The sequence below is a fragment of the Equus quagga genome, chromosome 6 (genome assembly GCF_021613505.1).
Source record: "Equus quagga isolate Etosha38 chromosome 6, UCLA_HA_Equagga_1.0, whole genome shotgun sequence".
Classification (NCBI taxonomy): Eukaryota; Metazoa; Chordata; class Mammalia; order Perissodactyla; family Equidae; genus Equus; species Equus quagga.
Genome location: NC_060272.1, coordinates 67,630,760 through 67,650,270, shown reverse-complemented (window position 1 = coordinate 67,650,270; position 19,511 = coordinate 67,630,760). Strand labels below are relative to the sequence as shown.

Below are 19,511 nucleotides of genomic sequence, written 5' to 3'. Positions count from 1 at the left end.
GAAAAGATTAGAGGAAGGGCCATGTTCTTTTTTCAAGGAAGCTTTGTGAGGTCTTGCACAACAAACAATATCAGATAAGGTCAATCCTTAGGGATTGTGCAGACATTGTATGCATGTGAAAGATCTTATAGCACATTCAAGACAGAACAAGTATTAAATATCTTAAATGCTTTGAAAAAGATACACTTATAATGTTGAGTTAGAAAGACTGATGTCTGTACATCTAGAAAGTGTGAAATATGTAGGCCATTTTAAATAAAAAACTTACTATCTCAATTCAGTAACAGAGCTCACATTCATTCCACTCTAGTAATTACCCTCTTACCAAAAAAGTAATTATATATTTGTTTTAAATGTTATTAATATTTTATGTGACATTTAATGAAATTATATTGCCTTTTTATATCTGTTTAAAAAGACTTGAAATTACCAGTGAAATTTAACACAGAATAAAGTTTAAGCTTTAGAACGTTTAAAAAATATTTATTTGAACTAAAGTTTTTAAAAATTAAATAAATTGTTTAGACTTTCTTATTTTTAATTAAATAATTTTAATTAAATTTTTAATCTTTAAATAAAGTTAAAGAAAAACACAATTTACAAATAATTTTAATATTCAGGATAAGAACTCTTGCAAATAAGAGTTTATTATGGAAATTGTAACAGACTTTTAACTGCTGACAACATTGTGTTGTTTCAATTAGTCCCCTGGGACTAAAAGAAAAAGCTTACAAGCAATTTATAAATGAATCTTTCTCTCTTGTGTAACATTATTTGCCCCATTGAAACACTAATTTTCTACTACTTCTCTTGTTAAAATTAAGCCTTGGGGGAAACTTCATACTTAACTAGTAATATTAAATTTGGAAATAAAGGAGTTATATATTATACTTAGTATTCATCTTTTGTTTTCTCTATAAACGTTTATTTTTATAGTATGCAACCTAAAACAAAATAATGTAGCTATTAGGTATCATAAGAGTGGACTCTATGTCTCATTAAACCAAAATCAGATAAAAACATAAGCTAAGGCCGTTTGCTATTTGAAATCATGAGGAATCTATGCTAGAAACTTTATTTTTTTTGCTGAGGAAGATTAGCCCTGAGCTAACATCTGCGCCAGCCTTTCTCCACATTATATGTGGGTCACCACCACAGTGTGGCTGACAAGTGATGTAGGTCTGCACCCAGGATCTGAACCTGTGAACTCCAGGCCACAGAAGTGGAGCATGCTGAACTTAACCACTATACCACAGGGCCAGCCCCTTAGAAATTCTTAATGATTAGATGTGGTAAGAAGTTTGAGACAATGATCCAATTAACACATGCTTTGTTGAAAAATATATGTATGTTGTATCCTGAGCATTTTACTGTATGCTCCACTATAGGGATTAAGATCATAATTGGTAGTGTGGTGGTACTGGTGGGAAAGGTCTTAGTGACCTTAGCAAAATACTTTTCAGGGAATCTGAATTGTCTGGATTATTTCCATCAGCCTTAGGTTTGTAGTTTAACTTAATAAAAAGGATACATGCTCCGTTTGTATAATAACAATGGAACTAACATTCCAACAGGGTTTCCATATGGTTGATTGTTGTCTTTTAAACTCTAGCTAACAGGCTATTAAGACAAAGTTTTCTGTAGTATGGTTGTGACATGATCAACTGCTTCACTTTCTCCTCATTGGATTCCCTATGATCAAGCGTTTTTTATGGTTGTTGTTGAATAACATAACATAACATAACATAACAGGAAAATAACATAAAATATTGGTTTCAACTTAACAGTTTAAACTGGACCAGCTCAGGCAATCCAGTTTACTGAGACTGTTGGTAAAATCCAGAAACTTACATACACAAATCATCTTCTTGGATGATTTTGAGCAAGTGTAATGATTTGTAATTAATATCAAAATCAAATTTGGTAAAAATATAATGCAAAATAGTTTATGCTCTATGCTTAAAATAAATTAACAATAAATTCTTTCAGGATAAAGAGATATGATATAGCATGCCTAATATGGCTGTATTAACCAAAATGCTTCTTTTCTCTTTTTGTAGCCAATTGGTGCTTTGAACCCAAAGAGAGCTGTATTTTACGCAGAGCGCTATGAGACGTGGGAAGATGATCAAAGTCCGCCGTACCATTATAACACGCATTATTCAACAGCAACATCTACCTTATCCTGGCTTGTTCGAATTGTGAGTATCTTCATTAAGTTACTGTTAGCCTTTAATACCTTAAAGTTTTTTAACATAAGTAAATTAAATAAAAGTCAAATATACTTGTTGCTTGTTTTAAACAAAGATTAGAGGCCAGTGAAATAGAAATGAAAGATTCCAAACTAGCAAAACCTGAATCCTTTTTTTTAATGAGTTGTCTCATATGCCAGATTGGGTTAGGAAGATAGATTATTGTGAGCTTCTTAAACCTAAACCAGTTACAAAAGAAACCAAACTCCCGGAGTGCATCTTAATATCCACTGTTTCCTTTCTCACTGACTATCGCAAGCCGGCACTCTCCCTTGGCTCTCTCAATCTTACTTCTTGCAGTATATTTTTTAAAATGTTTCTAAATGTTTTGAAGACTTCTTTCTATTACTTTCTCTTTCTCCTAAGACATAAATATATTTGTCTCTGCGACCTTTAAAATACATACATACATGAAAGCTTCCTTCCAGCCCCCAAGCGCTCTGCAGTTACTTCCCAGTTTTCTCCCTTATGGTCAAATGTACTAAAAGCGCATCCTCTACTGCACTGCACAGCACTGTGCTTGTCTCTACTTTATCACCTCCGGTTCAGTCTTTAGCCTGGTTGATTTAGGTTCCATACCCATCACTTTTCTGAATTGTTCTGTGGAGGTCGCAAGTTATGTGGCATTTGACACCACACCATTGCTCACCTTCTCCTTGAAATTCTTCCCTCTCGCAGCTCCTCAGACAATATCCTCTCCTGGTTTCCTTCTTTTCATCCTAACTGTCCTGCCCAGTGTCATGCTCAGATTTCTTTTTCTCAATGTTTCTATTCCCCAGGACTTTTTCTGCTTCATCTGGGCTATGTCATTGAATTATAAGCTAATGACTTCCAGCTTCTGTCTTCATTGCAGTCGTGGCTCTGGGGCTCCTGACCTGTATTTCCAAGTGCCTACTGGATACTTCTACCTGAACATCACACAATACCATAAAGACCATTTCCAAAAATGAACCCCTCATCTCCCTCTCAAACCTGCTGTGGTTCCTCCTGTATTTTCTATCTAAATACATGGCATGATCACTCACACATTTACCCAATCTAGATATTTTCTCTACTTTACCAGCCACTTACATCCAATCAGATGTCACATCAGATAGGTTTTACCAACTAACATCTCTACAATCTCTCTCCTTTTCTCTATTAACTCTGGCATTTCTTTAGTTCAGGTTCCTATTATTTCTCATCTAGATTATTACAAAAGCCCTTAAACCTTTTTGCCTTTCGTCTTGCCTTCTCCACTCTAGTCTAGTTAAGAGCAGTTACTGGGGACAGATGGTCTGTTATTTTTTTTTATTGTAAGCCACTGAGAAGTATTATAGAATGCTAAATCAAATCTGTAAATCAATACAGTTGTTACTGAAACCAAAGTAGTTTCCCTCCTGGTGAGTTAAATCAGACTTTCCCCCAGCAATAGTTGTCTCACAAAGTAAGGTAAATTTGCAGTAAATAGGAGACCATGAGGAATCATTTCCAGAGTCATGGCGTCCCTGAACTAAGGGAGCAGGGACATTAATTCGGATGGGGAATGAATATTCAGAAGGGAAAGGTGGGTATTCACTTGAGCAGGCTCAGTTGGAAAGCATGGTTCCACATACACTGCAGATTATGGTACTACGGCCTGAGCTCCTCCTGGAGAGATCTTAGAGTTCAAAATAAGGCACAGGTCGTAGGCGCAGCTCTTGTAGTGAGGCTTGGTCTGGTTCAGGTTGGTTGGTGATTGCATCTCCTTAACATAACAAAAGGAATATAACAATTTGGAACAACAGTTAAATGCTTCCAAATCCACCCTTGAATTCCTTGGGGCACCTAGTCTGTGACAGCTTGATTTAAGTTAAACTCCTCTATCCCTGATAAGCTAAAAACTTTCTCAAATCGTAAATCATAACTCATCCTTAAGTTGATTTATTATTCCAATGAAATAGAATATAAATTTGAATCTATTCAAGGGTAGGGCAGAAATTTTATGCATGTTTATCCTACACGTGCCCTTTAAGAATTGTCTATAGCAGTGCCGCACAACAGAAATATAATGCAAGACACTTATGTAATTTAAAATTTCTAGTAGCCACATTTAAGAGTAAGAAGAAATAGGTGAAATTAGTTTTCATTCTTGTTAACCCAGTATTTCCAAAATGTTACAATTTCAACATGTAACCAATATAAAAATTAAGGAGATATTTTACCTTTTTTTGGTACTAATTCTTTGTAATCCAGAAGGTATTTTATAATTATGGCACATTCAGTTTGAACTAACCATAATTCAGGTACTCAGTAGTCACATGTGGCTAGTAGCTACTGTTTTGGACAGAACAGATCTATAGGATTGCTTTCATGGGGACTCATTTAGCCCACACATCTCATGTTGTGCTCTTATAAATAGAAGTAACGTGGTCTAATAGCTTACTAAGTGTTTAACCTAATGGCCCAGGGAATTGTGATTTCCTCACTCCCGTTCCAAGGAATTTATGAAGTAGAAAATGCATTAAAATTTGTGTCGCTAAGAATTTGTTCATAAAAACAAAATACAGATTAACTGAATATCTTCCCTTTACCTTTCAAGCCTTTTAGACCTAAAGTCATTAAACTCATTATTAGCTTCAGTCAACGTATTTAGTATGACAATGACAATAATTGCTTTAAAATGCCAATTAACTACATACCTCATTACTTTAAATTTAAAATATTATTTCAGACAAACTACCAGTGAAATCACTTGTCTAAATTACAAGACTCTGAAAAGACTGTTTTCTTGATAGCTGCTGTTGGCCAAATGATGAACAAACTTTTATAGCAGAGTTTCTTCAGATATTGACTAGTATAAAAGAACACGTTTTACTTGGGATGTTTTTACTTTAAATCTTACCCTGAACGTATAACATACACACAGAAGTAATTAAATCTCGCTCTCTGACCATTACGTCCCTCAATAACTTATTCACCTTCCAAATTCAGTATATTCAGCCTACCTATTCCAAACTTATTTGTCAAACATTTAATCATAATTCTTAGGAAATTAAATAGGTTGTGCAACAAAAGTTGATTTATACATCAGTTGTTTAGAATTTTGCACTTTTTAATAAATTATGAGTTACTCTGAAAGCTTACTCAAGAGCCTGTTTAAACTATAATATATCTTTAAAAGTATACATTTCTGGTGAAAAAAATGGTAGAAACACTTTTGCAAGTGCTGTAATTAAACTCAAAAGATAATGCTACTGAATAAAATACTGTTGTCGTGTTTGTTTTGAATACTGATGCTTAAGGACAATGCAAATTTACTTAGAGGAAGATGAGAAATTTGTAACTGAGAGCCTAGTGTATATAGTAGGTACATAGATTAATTAATCGAGACTTTTTGGAGATTCTAAAAGATACTTTTGGGTTCTTTCAAAAGCAATGGGAGAAAATTAATTTCTGAATTTAGACAAAGGACAGTAGAAATAATGGTTTCTCCATTTCCTAGAATGTGACCTTAAATTTTCTCAGATGTAAAATGGGGGTAATTATACCTAAACTGACAGATAATAAGATGGAGTTAACTGAGATAACACAGTGCCAAGAACAGAGACGCGCTCAGTAACTCTCACTTCCCTTCCCTTTGGTCTTTATTATGCTTCATATCACTTCAAACTATACATCTTTTCTTTGATATAGTTATGTCTCAAGCATTACCTATTATTGATAGATGGAGTTTGTTTCGAATGAAATGAAGAGAAGGAGAAGAAGAAAACTACAAGGGGAGAGGGACTTAAGAAAAAATTCTTAAGAGATGACTGAACAAAAAACATATAAGACTGAAGAATAAAGGAGTTGGTTAAAGAGATGGGGGGTAGGGGAATGAGGTTAGATGGCCCAGGATGGAGTTAATTGGTCTGTAATCATTGAAAGGCAGGAAAGGTTGTTAGTGTCCTTGCAGGGATAAAAGGTTATGATAGAATTCAGTGGGACAGGTACTTCCCAGTGTAGAACAAGTTAGTTTGGTTTTCTAGCACTAAAAAAGGGTTGGAAGGTGTGAAGTGACCTTGGGGTAGATGTAATTAGGAGAAGGAAGTTTGCCATCAGCCATTTAGAATGCGGGCCCAACAAGTGCCAATATTTTAACTTCTGAAATTTCTGTTTAATATGTATCCACTTTTACACCTTCCAAGCCAAAAGCTTTGCTAGTATAATAATAAAATATCTAATATGGTGATATACACATAGAAAATGGGTCACTCAACATGCGTTAGGTGAAGAAGCATAAAAGTTCCTTAAGCTTAACATAGCACTTGATCCTCTGTGTTAGTCAGGCATGAGTCACATGGAAAAGAAAAGCCCTGCGCTGTGCCTTGAAGGTAATAAGGAAACGCATGCAAAAAGGTAATCTCCATGGTAATCAGAGCTTGAACGATCAATACTCACTTATAAACAAATAGGTTGTCAATTTCTATTAGTACTCTACTGCTGTAGCAGCTGGATGCCTTCAGGAATAATGAGAATATATGTCAGTAATGTGGTATGTGACCCTAAAACAGTTGTTAATCAGATCTCTCTAAAAGCTACTTAAAACAGTAACGTGTGGAATTCTTCAATATTCTCTGTTTTTGGGTGCCACCAGATTCATAAACTTCATGATGAGAAATAAAAATAATTCTTCAATTTCAGATGTTTTTTTCACTATGCCCATCTGTGCTATTCTTGGCATGTCTTTGTTAAGGGTTGAAAACCAGGAAGGATTTTATAATTTAGGATGGGGCAGAAATCAGCTTTTTGTGGCTGATGATAAGAAGTAAGGCTTTGCATGTATAAATGGGTCTTCACTCACATCTATTTAATAGGTTAAAAATCACAGAGACAAGTCTGATCCCTCTAAATTAATCTCTGCCTACTACCTACAGAGAAAAAATAAATGCCTTACATCAGCATCCTAGAATAATAAAGAAGTGGATTCTGAAGATACAACTTTTTGGTCAAACTAATGGTTAAGAACTGACAGGAAAAACTACATCTTACTCTTACCCAGTCATACCTCATTTCCCAACAGTACCGCATATGTTTATGTGTGTTCAACAAACATTTATTAAACACTAACTATAAGCCAAGCGCTGTGCTTGGTGCTAAGGATACAGAGATGAATAAGACCTAAGGAACTAAGGGTCCGGTCTGGTTTCTAGTGAACTGGCTGTCTGGTGCAGAGCCCAGCAGTGAATACTTGACACAGAGCATAAAGCCGGTTAGTCGTTTTTATAATTCCTTATCAGGTAGAGCCCTTCAAGCTTCCACAGTATTATTTAATTTTATCTAATTCCCATCAATACCCCCAAGGTATTGTCATTCTCAGTTAACATAGATGAAGGAACTGCAATACAGTGACTTAACACAACTACTTAAGGTTAGGTAACTTGCCTGGAAGAGGTAAATGGTTCTACCAAGATTCACACTTAGAACTATCATATTTCATTTGATTTACCATTGCTACTTTTAGAATTGTTATATCCCTACTTTAATTAATTTAATTTAGTGCTAAGATATACTACATTTACTACCTTATGTTTAATAACAAGTTAAAAATCTACAAAGCAAATTAATTAGTGAAGGACATCTCTTAACATTTTTCTGCCTAACTTAATTTCAGTGACATCTATTTGTTTCTCATTCACTTAAAATCTTAAACAGCAATATGGACTTCCTGGAGCATGTTCGATTTTCAGGTGAATCAGTAATACCCCCTTACCAATATATTATTATATCATTCTTCATTTTGTCTCTTACATCATACTTTTCTGTCATTCAATACTGAACATGAAGTATTGGTGATACTTTACAAACTTATAAAATTGATGACATCTAGCCACACTAAATTTCAGGAAGATACTGAAAAAGATGAATATTCGTAGCTGTTGCCCAACAGCGAGTCTTTCTGGCTAGTGACAAAAAGAGAGGTTTACAGGGGCAAAGTAGTGTTTTACAGATATACACGAATGAACAGAGATTGTATATTAAAGGGGAAAAAACCTAAATATTTAGGAAAATGCCATATGAATTTCTTAGAATTATTGAACCTAGGGGTTGTTATTCATTCTAGACTTAAAAATGAGGAATTGACCCGTGGAAAAGGAAATATATGTTTATCTTTGTTATAGTTGTAGTTAACTAAGAAGTACTAAGTAAGAATGAATGTTATTTAATCCTTTTAAATTTGGAAGCAAATGTAATGACATCAGAAATAATGCCTCCCTCCCAACACAGAAACTACAGAAAAAAGTATTAAAATTGAAGGCACTGGGGCCTTGTGATAAAGTAATTTCCAGGTTTCCTGCTGTGGGAGCATGGACTGGGTGACAGACGCTGTGTTACCATAAGGTAATGGTCACAGAATACTCAAAGGCCTAGAGTTTATCTAGTCTTATTTGCACTTAATTTATTTCATTCATTCCTTCAACAGATTGTACGTTGAACAACTTCTGTCTACCAGGAGTTGTTCTAAGTGTTGAAGGTAAAACTGTGGATAAGATAGATATGGAACCAATTCATATAGTGGGGAAGATAGACAAAAAATCAGTTGCAAACCAGTGTGATAAATGCTTCAGTGATGTATTTGAGGAAATATAGGTTGCTATTTGAGCATACTGAAGAGTTTGGCAAATCAAGGGAAGTCTTTCAGGAGAAAAGGACATCTTGGCTGAGACTTAAAGATAAAAAGAACTTAGCCAAGTAAGGATAGTGAGGAGAGGGATAAGTTTGTACCAGGAAGAGGAAACATCATGTACAAGGGACAAGAAGTGAGAGCAGCATGTCAAGACCTTAGAATGTGAAGAAGGGAATGGTGAGATGGGAGTTAAGCAGGTTCCAGATCACTCAGGCTCTTTTAAGACAAACTAAGTAGTTTAGACTTTCTCCAAAGAGCTCTGAAGGGCTAGTGAAGGATTTTAAGCAGGATTTGCATTTTAAAGAGATCAGCACACCATAAAGTGGTCCAAGTACTTTAGTAGAATTTTATAGGTTGTCTAAGATGGACATTCCTTACCCGATTCCAGACAAAGGAGTGGACAGTGTTGGAGTGATTTTCTTATTACAGTGTTACTATGTATGGCCTTAGTTATGAGAAAGAAAATCTGTTATAAATTGACAATAATGCAAAATCATTTATCATGAAATCATAGAGCTCTAGAACGCCATCATTTTATAGATCAGAAATCTGAAGGCCAAGAAGCAAAGTGGCCTGCCCTGTGCAGAGGGTCAGCGCTGCAGCGGCCCAGTCAGGCCCAGACTGGCACCTCCTGACTCCTTGGTGTAGCCATCTTTCCAGGACCCTGCACTATTTTCACCTCAAGAGGGTTTCACAGACGGTCATATTTTACAAAGGACTGAGAGCAGCCGTGTTCAGAAGGGTCAAATTCCTGATTTTTTTTCTTTGCTTAGGAACCCTTCACAACCTTCTTCCTCAATGCAAATGATGGGAAATTTGACCATCCAGATCGAACCTTCTCGTCGGTTGCAAGGTCTTGGAGAACTAGTCAGAGAGACACTTCTGATGTAAAGGTAGGCTCTTTGGTTTGTTGATGTTAATTTAATTTCAAAATATCTTGAAATTTTGACTTTTTAAATTTAATTGGGTGTATAAGACATTTTATACTACAGCTTTGTTCCATCGTATTTTAAAATTATGTAGTACATCTAATCTAAAAGGAAACTGAAGGAAATAATTTTGAGCATCACAGAAAATGATTCAGGATTCTTTTATGTTATTCAGTTAAGGTGTTTTCGTTGTTTCAAAAAAATCCTAACTAATTTAGATCGAATAATCAGGAGATGGAAAGAAAAGCCCATAAACTGCCTTTCCTGCTGTTAACGCAATATTTGGCCCATTCCATAAAACACAGCAGGAATTGGATTTGACCTTAATGTGTCATATTGTTATAGCTTGCCCAGCTTTGGGTTTATGTAGCCTGGGGCAATTAATAAAGCATTAATGACAAGGCCCATTTAAAATGTAGGCTTTTTTTGTACAGCCTTAGCTTTTACTTGACTGTGCCTGGGGATACTCTGCAACAATACACATTAGATTAAACCAACACACACATACAGTATCCAGGAATAGCCGGAGAGCAGAGTAATTTTACAGTTGGTACTACTTAACTATTGTTAAATTCAAAGATTTGCTCTTCATTTATGTAGGCTTTGTTAAAAAAAGGAAAAAAAAGGTTGTATTCAAAACAATAAAATACATTTATTCTCTCATATTTTTCATTTTTTTCATGACAATAAGATTATATGATCAGGTTATTGCGTAGGTATATGTGTTTCTTATTTTAAGCCTTTTTTTCTTCAAGGCAAAATTTTTCCCATCACTGCCACTCATACTGTTGAATAGAAAAATGTTATAGTATCATTTCATTTAGTGTCTTAATCCAACTGAAGGCAATAAATTAAACTCAAAATTGTCATTTACATATTTATACTTATCTATTGCAGATGTTTTTAAAAGGCAGTTACAGTGTTACTGAACTGTAAGAAAACTAGATGAATACCACTTTTATTCAGTTTTTTTCCAAAGCAGAAAACAAAGGAAATGGACCTAAGTAGTGTGTAGCATATCCATGGGTTTTATTTGTTGCCATTGAAGTTTGCATAAATGAATATTAATTTATACATACAACATATCCACATTTGGAAATAAGATAATTTAATACACATCCTTACTATATTAAACTCTTATGGCGCACATTTTTCTCCTAACAGACGTAGAACTTCCCTGAGGAATTAAACTCTAAAATATCCATAAACCATCATTTAAACTAATTTACTACCAATGAAATCAAGGAGGGAGTCCGTTTCTTATTTAATAACATTTTGAGAATTAACAGAAAATGGGGAGTCCATAGGCTTCTAGAATTAGCACAGTGTTCATAAAAAGCATTCAGTAAGTATTTCATATGTGAATTAAATATTCTTATCCATATTTTAAGGCTTCCTATCATATGTAAGATTATTTTTACCTTAATTCAGAGCTGCATCCATTTTATATCAAACTCTTTCAAGTGGAAATGCCTGCTCACTCTTATTTGACATCATCACAAAAAAGAAATTTGAGTTTTCAGGTTAATTCACAGATTCCCCCTCACAAGCCCACACACACATCAGAGTCAGTCGTTCTGATTTATGTATGTAGATAGACTTTTAGGCTTTGCTTTATATCCTGAGAACTTTATTGATGCTTTTCATCACCAAATGTCTCACCAAGTTACATGTCAGTCTCTGATGACCAGTGCCCATACCAGGCTTTTCCTTCTGAAACTGCTGGGAGAATTCTCCTGTTTGGAACTTTTTCAGAAACGTTTACATTTTGTTACTAATTGTGTTCCTTTGGCTCCTGGGGTGACATCATCAAGGACAGAGAGCCATTTAAAATGTAGGCTTTTTTTGTACAGCCTTAGCTTGTACTTGACTGTGCTATCACTAATTTGGGAGGTTTTTTTAATTTTTTACCCTCAAGCCAGCAATGCTGAATACAAACAGGTACCATCTCCCCATCCCCCCAACTTAATTAGTTCATGAGAAGCTCATTTCCCCAGCTTGACATTGCAGAGTTGCTCTCATTTTCAGTCCTCTCCTACCACCCCCTCCAAACCTTTCATATTTTATGATAATGTATCTTGAATATTTTTCCATGTAGACCTTTTCTTCTTAAAGGCTGCACACTGCATACATATACAATGATTTACGTACGCAATGTCCTATTGATGGATGGTTTATCTTTCTCCCTGATTGTTACTGTACAACACAAGGCTGCAGTGAACATCCTTGCATAGACATCTTGATGAACTTTGTGGATATATGTATTGATGAACTTTGTGTATATATGCATTGATGAACTTTGTGTGTATATGTAAAGGACAGTTCCTGTTAATGGTACTGGAGGCTTAAAAGCTATATACGTTTTTAATTTTGAAAGATATTGCCAACCATCATTCCCAAATATGATGATTCACTCCTACAGCAATGTTTGAGGATGCCTCCTTCCCCTGCCCCCATCATCACTTTTATAATAAACAGTGTAACTTTTGCTAATCTGATGAGTGAAAAATGGAGTTATCTTTGTTTTGGCTTATATTTCATTAATTATGAGTTAAGCTGAGCATTTTTTCTTATATTTATTGACCTGTAAACTTCCTCGTACCTTTTGCCCATTTTTTAGTTGAGTCATATGTCTTTTTTATCACTTTGAAAAATATCTTTGAAATTGCAGACAGCTGTGTTACAAGTATGATTTCTCAGTCTTTCAGCTCTGCTCTGTTTCAATTATGTTTTTATGGTTGTATGTGTGTGTCCAACTGTATCAATCTTTCCTTTTATGCATCAGAATTTTGGGGGCCTCATTAAGGGCATGTTGGAGAGAAGTTTTTTGGTAATACTGGTGGTAACTAGAAATTTTCTAAATTTGTCTTTAAATATATTGATTAAAGTGTACAACATTTTCTTCTCCCTGAAAGAATACATGATTGAGCAGGTAAGAATATGTTACCAAGAGGAGGAAGAGTTTTGCTATGTGTTAAAGCCTAAGCTTTTGCATTCTCATCCCTAAAGCTGTTTAAAGCACTTGATAGAATTTTAAAGAAATGTTTTTCCATTTCTCAAGAAAATATCTCTGCACTGTCTACTAACTTAGTCAGATAATCACGTAAGAAAGACCCAGAACAGAGTTTTGGGTTTATTCTGTCTCTCTTTGTTAACGTCAGTCTCTTCCTGTGGTAATGAATCCAAGCTGGGCGGAGAGGGAGTGTTGGTGAAGTGACCTTTCAGGAGCAAGGTTTCCTGAGTTAAGTCAGACTGGTTAGTTTTTACTTTATTTTTTTTTTCATTTCTCTCTTCCAGCATAGTCTTGGTAACAATGACATTCAACTTACTGGAGTTCTTATACTAATTTTCCTTAATCCCTTCAAAAGTTGTTATATTACTTTCGAATAGCTATGTAGATGTCAGAAAAGGTAGCTGTGACAAAATGTCATTAAGGTGACATAGTGTAAATTAATACAGTTAATGGAGGTGCTCACCACTGACTCATTGACCCATTATGAGCTCTCGTGGAATTAACGAATGCCAGGGCATCAATCTTTTGGAAAAAAGGAATAAAAGAGATGGCAGCTTTAAAACCTTGCAGTGAATTATATTAGAAAAGTGAAAACGTCTGGGTCGGATTTGATTTCACTGGGAAGCCATAAAATGGTATGCTCTCTCAGCAAAATATATTAAACTGAAATGTCAGATTTGATGCAATAGGTATACAATTATGATAGTGTTAATAATGGTCTTCTATCATTCTAAGACATACTTTCAAGTCCAATTTCTCAGCTGCTTGAACTTGTCATAAGCTTGTAAATTAGAAATTGTATTTGAGGATATTTTCTTCTTATTGACATAACGCATGTAATACTATTAATTGTACCAGGGGGTTTTAGTATAGCTGTTAAAATAAACTAGAAATCACATTTACAGACACAAAATACCTGTTATAATATTCATCTTACCATTTCTTTAATAATATTTATTGTCTTTCTGCGCTGTTTTTCATTTAGGAAATTTTAAACTATTTGGACTTTTTCCTTAAAAAGAAGCTGATTAACAGAAATCTATCAATGGGAAGAAAGTAAGCAAAAGAGCTGTTATTTTAAGTAGGCCAGCGACTACCTAAACTACCTCTGTAGGCGCACACTGGCAGGTTGTAATAGTAGGACTCATTCTTTCTGAATAATTCTCAGTAGTTTTCAAACGTGCTTTCTGTTGGTTGTTTCACACAGTCCTCAAGAGAGTCCTGTGAGAGGGCTGTCATCCCTATTTTGTAACGAAGGTTCACAGATAGTGACTTGCCTAAGATCACACAGGGGATCCAGAGGCAGCCAGAACCAGCCCTGGGCTCTGTCCAGTTATTCCCAGTGCTCTGTCCTTTAGATGGCATGCTGCTTTAATTCTTCATGATCCTGTAATCGTATCCGGCCGCTGGATTAGTTTAGAGTAATTGATTAATCAAGTTATACTTTAGTCATTTATAGTTATGTGACAAACCAACCCAACCTTAGTGGCTTAAAAAGAAAACAACACAGAACCATTTATTTCCTCAGAGTTCTGTGATCAGAATAGGGTTCGTCAGGGACAGCTTGTCTCTGATCTATGTGGGGTCAACTGGGGTGGCCCGTCTGAGTCTGGAGGATTCAAGATGACTTCACTCACATGTCTGGTACCTTAGTAAAGATTCCTGGAACAACTGGGGGCTGGCTGGTCCTCTCCCTCTTTATATAGTCTTTCCAAGAAGATCACTACACTATTTTCCATGGTGGCTGGCTACCAAGAGGATTAAAAAACTGGAGCTGCAAGGCCACTTAATGCCTAAGCTTGGAAGTCACAAGTGTTACCTCCACAGTATTCTTATGGTCAAGGCAAGTCACAGGGCCAGCCCAAATTAAGGGAGAGGAGAAATAGACTCTACTTCCTAATGAGATGAGCAGCAAAGTCCCATTCAAGTGGACTTGGAGGTCAGAGGGATTGTGACGGCCATCTTTGGAAACAGTCTGCTGAAGTCCTCTCTCCAGTCACAATTCACATTCCTCCTGCATGCAAAGTATACTGAACTTGTTCCCCACAAGTCTCATCCCATTATTGTATCAGGCCCAAAATCTAGTATCTCATGATCTATATCACGTCCAGATGCAGATAAGGTGCAGAAATTCCTAATTTGGAGACCCAAAAACTAAAAAAACAAGTTCTCTGTCCCACATACATTCAGCAGACAGTGATAAGATGGAAACAGGTAAACCTCAACAGACACTCTGTTCAAAGAGGGGGCATATGGAAGCTACAGAGCCGTTGCTGAGGAGCTTTCTCCACATGCTTCCTGACTGTAGAAAGTTGAAGTCAAGGCCTCCTTTGCCCAAGTTGGTATAGCAACTTTAAAAATTTGTGGACTTTCTGTGTATCAAATTGTAGTTCACTGTTAGAAAAAACCTGAGCTCACAAATCCTTTTGAGGCAGGATCTTCTCTACTTCAAGCTGTAAGTTAGGGTGCTGTTTATAACACTCTTAAGATCCTTGGAACCCCTTTTGTAGCTGAGGTGGAGTACAAATCACTACCTTAAATTTTGCTGAGCATTTATAAAGGGATTTAGGCAAACCCTTTACCCTACGGCCATATTTTACTTGCAGCACCTTAGAATTGATCTTTGTCCTGAACCCATTCTTATTTTGCAAATCTGATGAGATTGTCCTAGGCCCTTGTATTTCTCTAAACACTGCTTCAAAACTGAACAGTTTCTTCCTTAGCTCATAATACCTTCTCCATATACCATTAAAAGAAATCAATGGTCACTTTCAGCATTCCGCCTGGAACTCTGCTTAACCAGATACTTTTTCTGGATACTTTTTCTATCTTTGAAATTATTGCAGGAACCAGTCTTATTAATTTTTCCACCACTGTATAACATGAGTTGCTTTTCTCCTGCTTCCAATAACAACTTCCTTACTAATCTCCCAGATTCCACCAACAGTCTCCTCACCACCCTTCCAGCTTCTGCCTGCTGCTCAGTCCCAAAGGCAACGCCATGGGTTTTAAGTTTTTGTTACTTCAGCACTCCACTTCCAGGCATTAAGTTCTGTTTCAGTTATCTATTACTGTGTAACAGATCGCCCAAAACTTTGTCTTAAAACAACAGCAATTATTTGTTTGTTGACAATCATGCAATTGGATTTAGGGCTCAGCAGGGACCACTCATCTCTGTGCTACACAGTGACAGCTGGACTGGCTTGGCTGGGCCAGAGAAACCAAGATAGCTCTACTCACATGTTTTTTGCCTCATCTGAGCTTGCTGGAACAGCTAGGGACTACCCAGGCATGTTGGTCCCTCTACATGATCTTTCCAGCAAGGTGATGGTTGCCTTCTAAGGGAAGAAAAAAGAAGCTTCAAGGCCTCTTAAGTCTTAGGCTTCTCTGGAAGCTCTGTAGCCACCTCTTTATGGTAGGAGTGGTAAAGTGGAAGTGCCAAAGGAAGGGGGGTTTTTACAGGGATCTTTGAAAAAACTCTACAAGTTACTAATTTAAAACAATTGTTCTAGTTTGGTTTGTACCATTTGGTTCAATCTGATTGTGCATTTAGACAGAACCAAAATCCCAAATGCAAATAACTTATAAAAATATATCTGATTAACCTAGGTAGCATATAACTTAGTCCATATATTTGATAAAAACACTTTAATCATCTGAAATGTCTACATGGGTATGTATTCAAACACAAATATCCAAAGTGACAGAGCTTTTTTACTGATTATGGGGTATACTTTGGTACTGGGTAAACTCAACAGTAATATTTTTGATCTACATCTTAAAGAAACAAAAAAATATTGATAGCGTGAATAGCTTCTAAAATGTATTTGGAAGAAAGCTGTGAAATGCATTGTTTTACACACGTTACCCCCATTTAATTCTCACATCTACCCTGTGAGTTAGTTGCTATCATCATCACAATTTTGCATATCAAGAAACTGATTCTTTTCCAAAAGGTGAAGAAACTTGCCCAGGCTAGCAAGAAGTCTGGATTTAAACTCGAATCTATTTGATTCCAACACACACAAAGTAGCACTTTCCTGGTAGAAAGAGGGACAGTTGTAACACTGTCTGCCCGCCCTGGTCCCCCTTATCTTCAGCTAACTGGTGGTCCTAAGTACTTCTGATTTAACTAACACAGTTTCAAAACCATGGCCTCCAATAGTTTTTATCATTATTTCATGCCTGAAAGTCAGGATATGATAAACATATAGCAATAATTGATTCATTTTTTATTTCACAAATTTGTATTAAGTATTTATTATGTGTCAGTCACCATTCTTAGCAAGTGAGTAGTGTGAGCAAGATCCACACAATCCCTGCTGTCGTGGAATTTCCATTACAGTGAGATACAGAAGCATAAATAAATAGAAAAAGAAAATAACAACTGCTATGCAGAAAATCACAACAGAATGAAATCACGTAGGATGACTGGGCCGCTGCTTTAGAAGGCAAAATAGAAAATGGAAGACCAGGGACCCTGGATTTAAAGTGTTTGGGTTTGATTTCTTGCTCTACCACCTATTTGTAGTATAGTCTTTAGCAAATTGCTTACGCTCTCTTGCCTCCATGGTCATGTCTATAAAGTGGGAAGAATGAGAAATCTACCTCATGAGGTTTTTGATTAAGAAAGATTAAGAAAATGTACGTAAAGCACTTAGAACAGTGCCAAGACACAGTAAGATCAAATAAATACTACCTGCTGTTTTAAGGTTGAACGACCAGAGGTAGCACTTCAGCTGATCCCTTGTCTGGGAGCACAGGTACAGTCGTCTTCTAGAACATAACAGTTGAATCTCAGAGAGGAGACTCTCTTATTTGTTATATTTATTTTTTTAAATAAGCAAATCTTTTAAATAACACAAATGTGAATATAAATTGTATACTACTGTCCTGCATTTACATACTAACTTTAAATTAAAATGCTATTTGAAACAAGATTTAAAAACAATAAAACTGAGGCATAAAAATGTGCACCCACTCTGCTGCTATAATGACTTCTCCCAAGACTTTTTGTGATTTTCCTTCCCCTTCAGAAAACATAAACGCGTGCGCACATGCGCACACACACACACACACACACACAAATTTCCCAGCTCAGGAGGGACTTCAGAGTTCAGACAGCTTTAGTCACTTATAGCTCTGGTCTTTTGAAGCTTCCAGGGGCCTGGCAAATAAGCTTTGCTTCAGGAATTTCTTCATATTTGCTTTAAAAATGTGTCTGTTTTGTGACTGTTCCCATTGTTGGAAATTGAGTTTCCTCTCTTCAAACATCAAGCCTTTAACAGCTTACTCTAACACCTTAGTTAACACCCTAATTTATGACCAAATTCTGGCTGGCCGGATGAAGACTGCAGTGGAGAACACGTCTTGCTTAAGGGTCGTCCTGAAGGCCCTGGTCATGCTGCTTTCTCATGACTGGCCCCGCCGAAAGCCTTCTGGGATGTTCCTACTGAAGTCCTCTCCCTCCTGCCATTCTAAATAACCGTCAGGCCTTTTTGGCCTCGCTTTGTTCTCCTTGGTGGCAGCTAGCTTTTAGCCCCGTCTGTCTGGAGTGCTTAAATTAAAATGAAATAGGGCTTACTTCTTCCGCTTCTGCAGTCTGGGGTACAATTTTGCTGGCAACTTTAAAACCAACTTTTTCTAAATCGAAATTGAACCCTTTTACACATTTGAACCTTTTAACATAACTAGAATAAGCAAGGTAATAATTTTTTTAAGGTACAAAAGTTTTCCCTCAAAAGGTATAAATTTTATTTCTGGGTTCGTTCTTTTTCTTTTATTTAATAAACTATTTCACTGGCTCTTTTCTGATCTTGAAGCATTCTTCCAATCATCTGCATATACCCCAGAAGATTTCTAATGATAGTAAAATAATGGTATCTGATATCTTCAGTAGTTTAATGAGCACCTGCTGCATACAAAGTATATCACCAAGAGCTATGAGGGATTCAACAAAATATAAACCTCACAAAATCAGGCTCAAAAATCTGCTTTTGCCCAAATTGTTATTAATGTAATATCCCAGGCTTCTTATGCCCTAGTGAATCTCATTTAGTGACGTTCAGTGAAATAGTATTAGAGTGGTAAGTAGGTTAATAACAATCATGTATTTTATATGACCCTATTCCACAAGCAAGAATGGGAAATAATATATATGAAAAACAGGAGAGCACCAAGACAGTTGAAGATAAATTGAGACTCTTTGGGCTGTTTAAATAAAAAATAAATCTTTGTTGCTATGTCCGTGTGGATATATGTCCCTCTCTGTCTTCAGGGAAGCTTATATAGTCTAGTTCTAGAGATAGGACATGAACACAAATAACTGATGAAAGGCGGTAAGGGAAATCCCTGACTTATGTGAGCCTATCACATATAAATCACCCTCCACACAGAGCAACTGCAGGAGCTCACGTTCCTTTCCCCCTCTTGGACCGTTCGGATGCTATTGCTATTCAGCGACGTATATAAAACGGGTAATGTGTAAATACCAATGTTCTTTATCTTCTTTATATCTTTTAATAATTTCCGATGTTTTCCAAAACAGTGAGAGCAAGATGAAAAGAAAATTGTGTGTTTTATCTTAATGCATTGAAATAATAAGTTAATAATGTCTTGATCAGCTTGGGCTGCGATATTTTACCATAAGCTGGGCAGGATATAAACAACAGAGGTTTATTTCTCGAAGT

At 36.1% G+C, this 19,511-nt stretch overlaps 1 protein-coding gene across 10 annotated transcripts in view; it reads left to right on the top strand.

The window, feature by feature from the left end:
- Window positions 1–19,511, top strand: part of NBEA (neurobeachin) — a 679,748-nt gene that overhangs the window by 598,601 nt on the left and 61,636 nt on the right. For all 10 annotated transcript variants that reach the window (XM_046664612.1, XM_046664614.1, XM_046664615.1 and 7 more), the window contains 2 exons: window positions 2,061–2,201; window positions 9,654–9,773. In XM_046664612.1, the coding sequence (XP_046520568.1) occupies window positions 2,061–2,201; window positions 9,654–9,773 (261 nt within the window). The remainder of the gene's footprint in view (window positions 1–2,060; window positions 2,202–9,653; window positions 9,774–19,511) is intronic.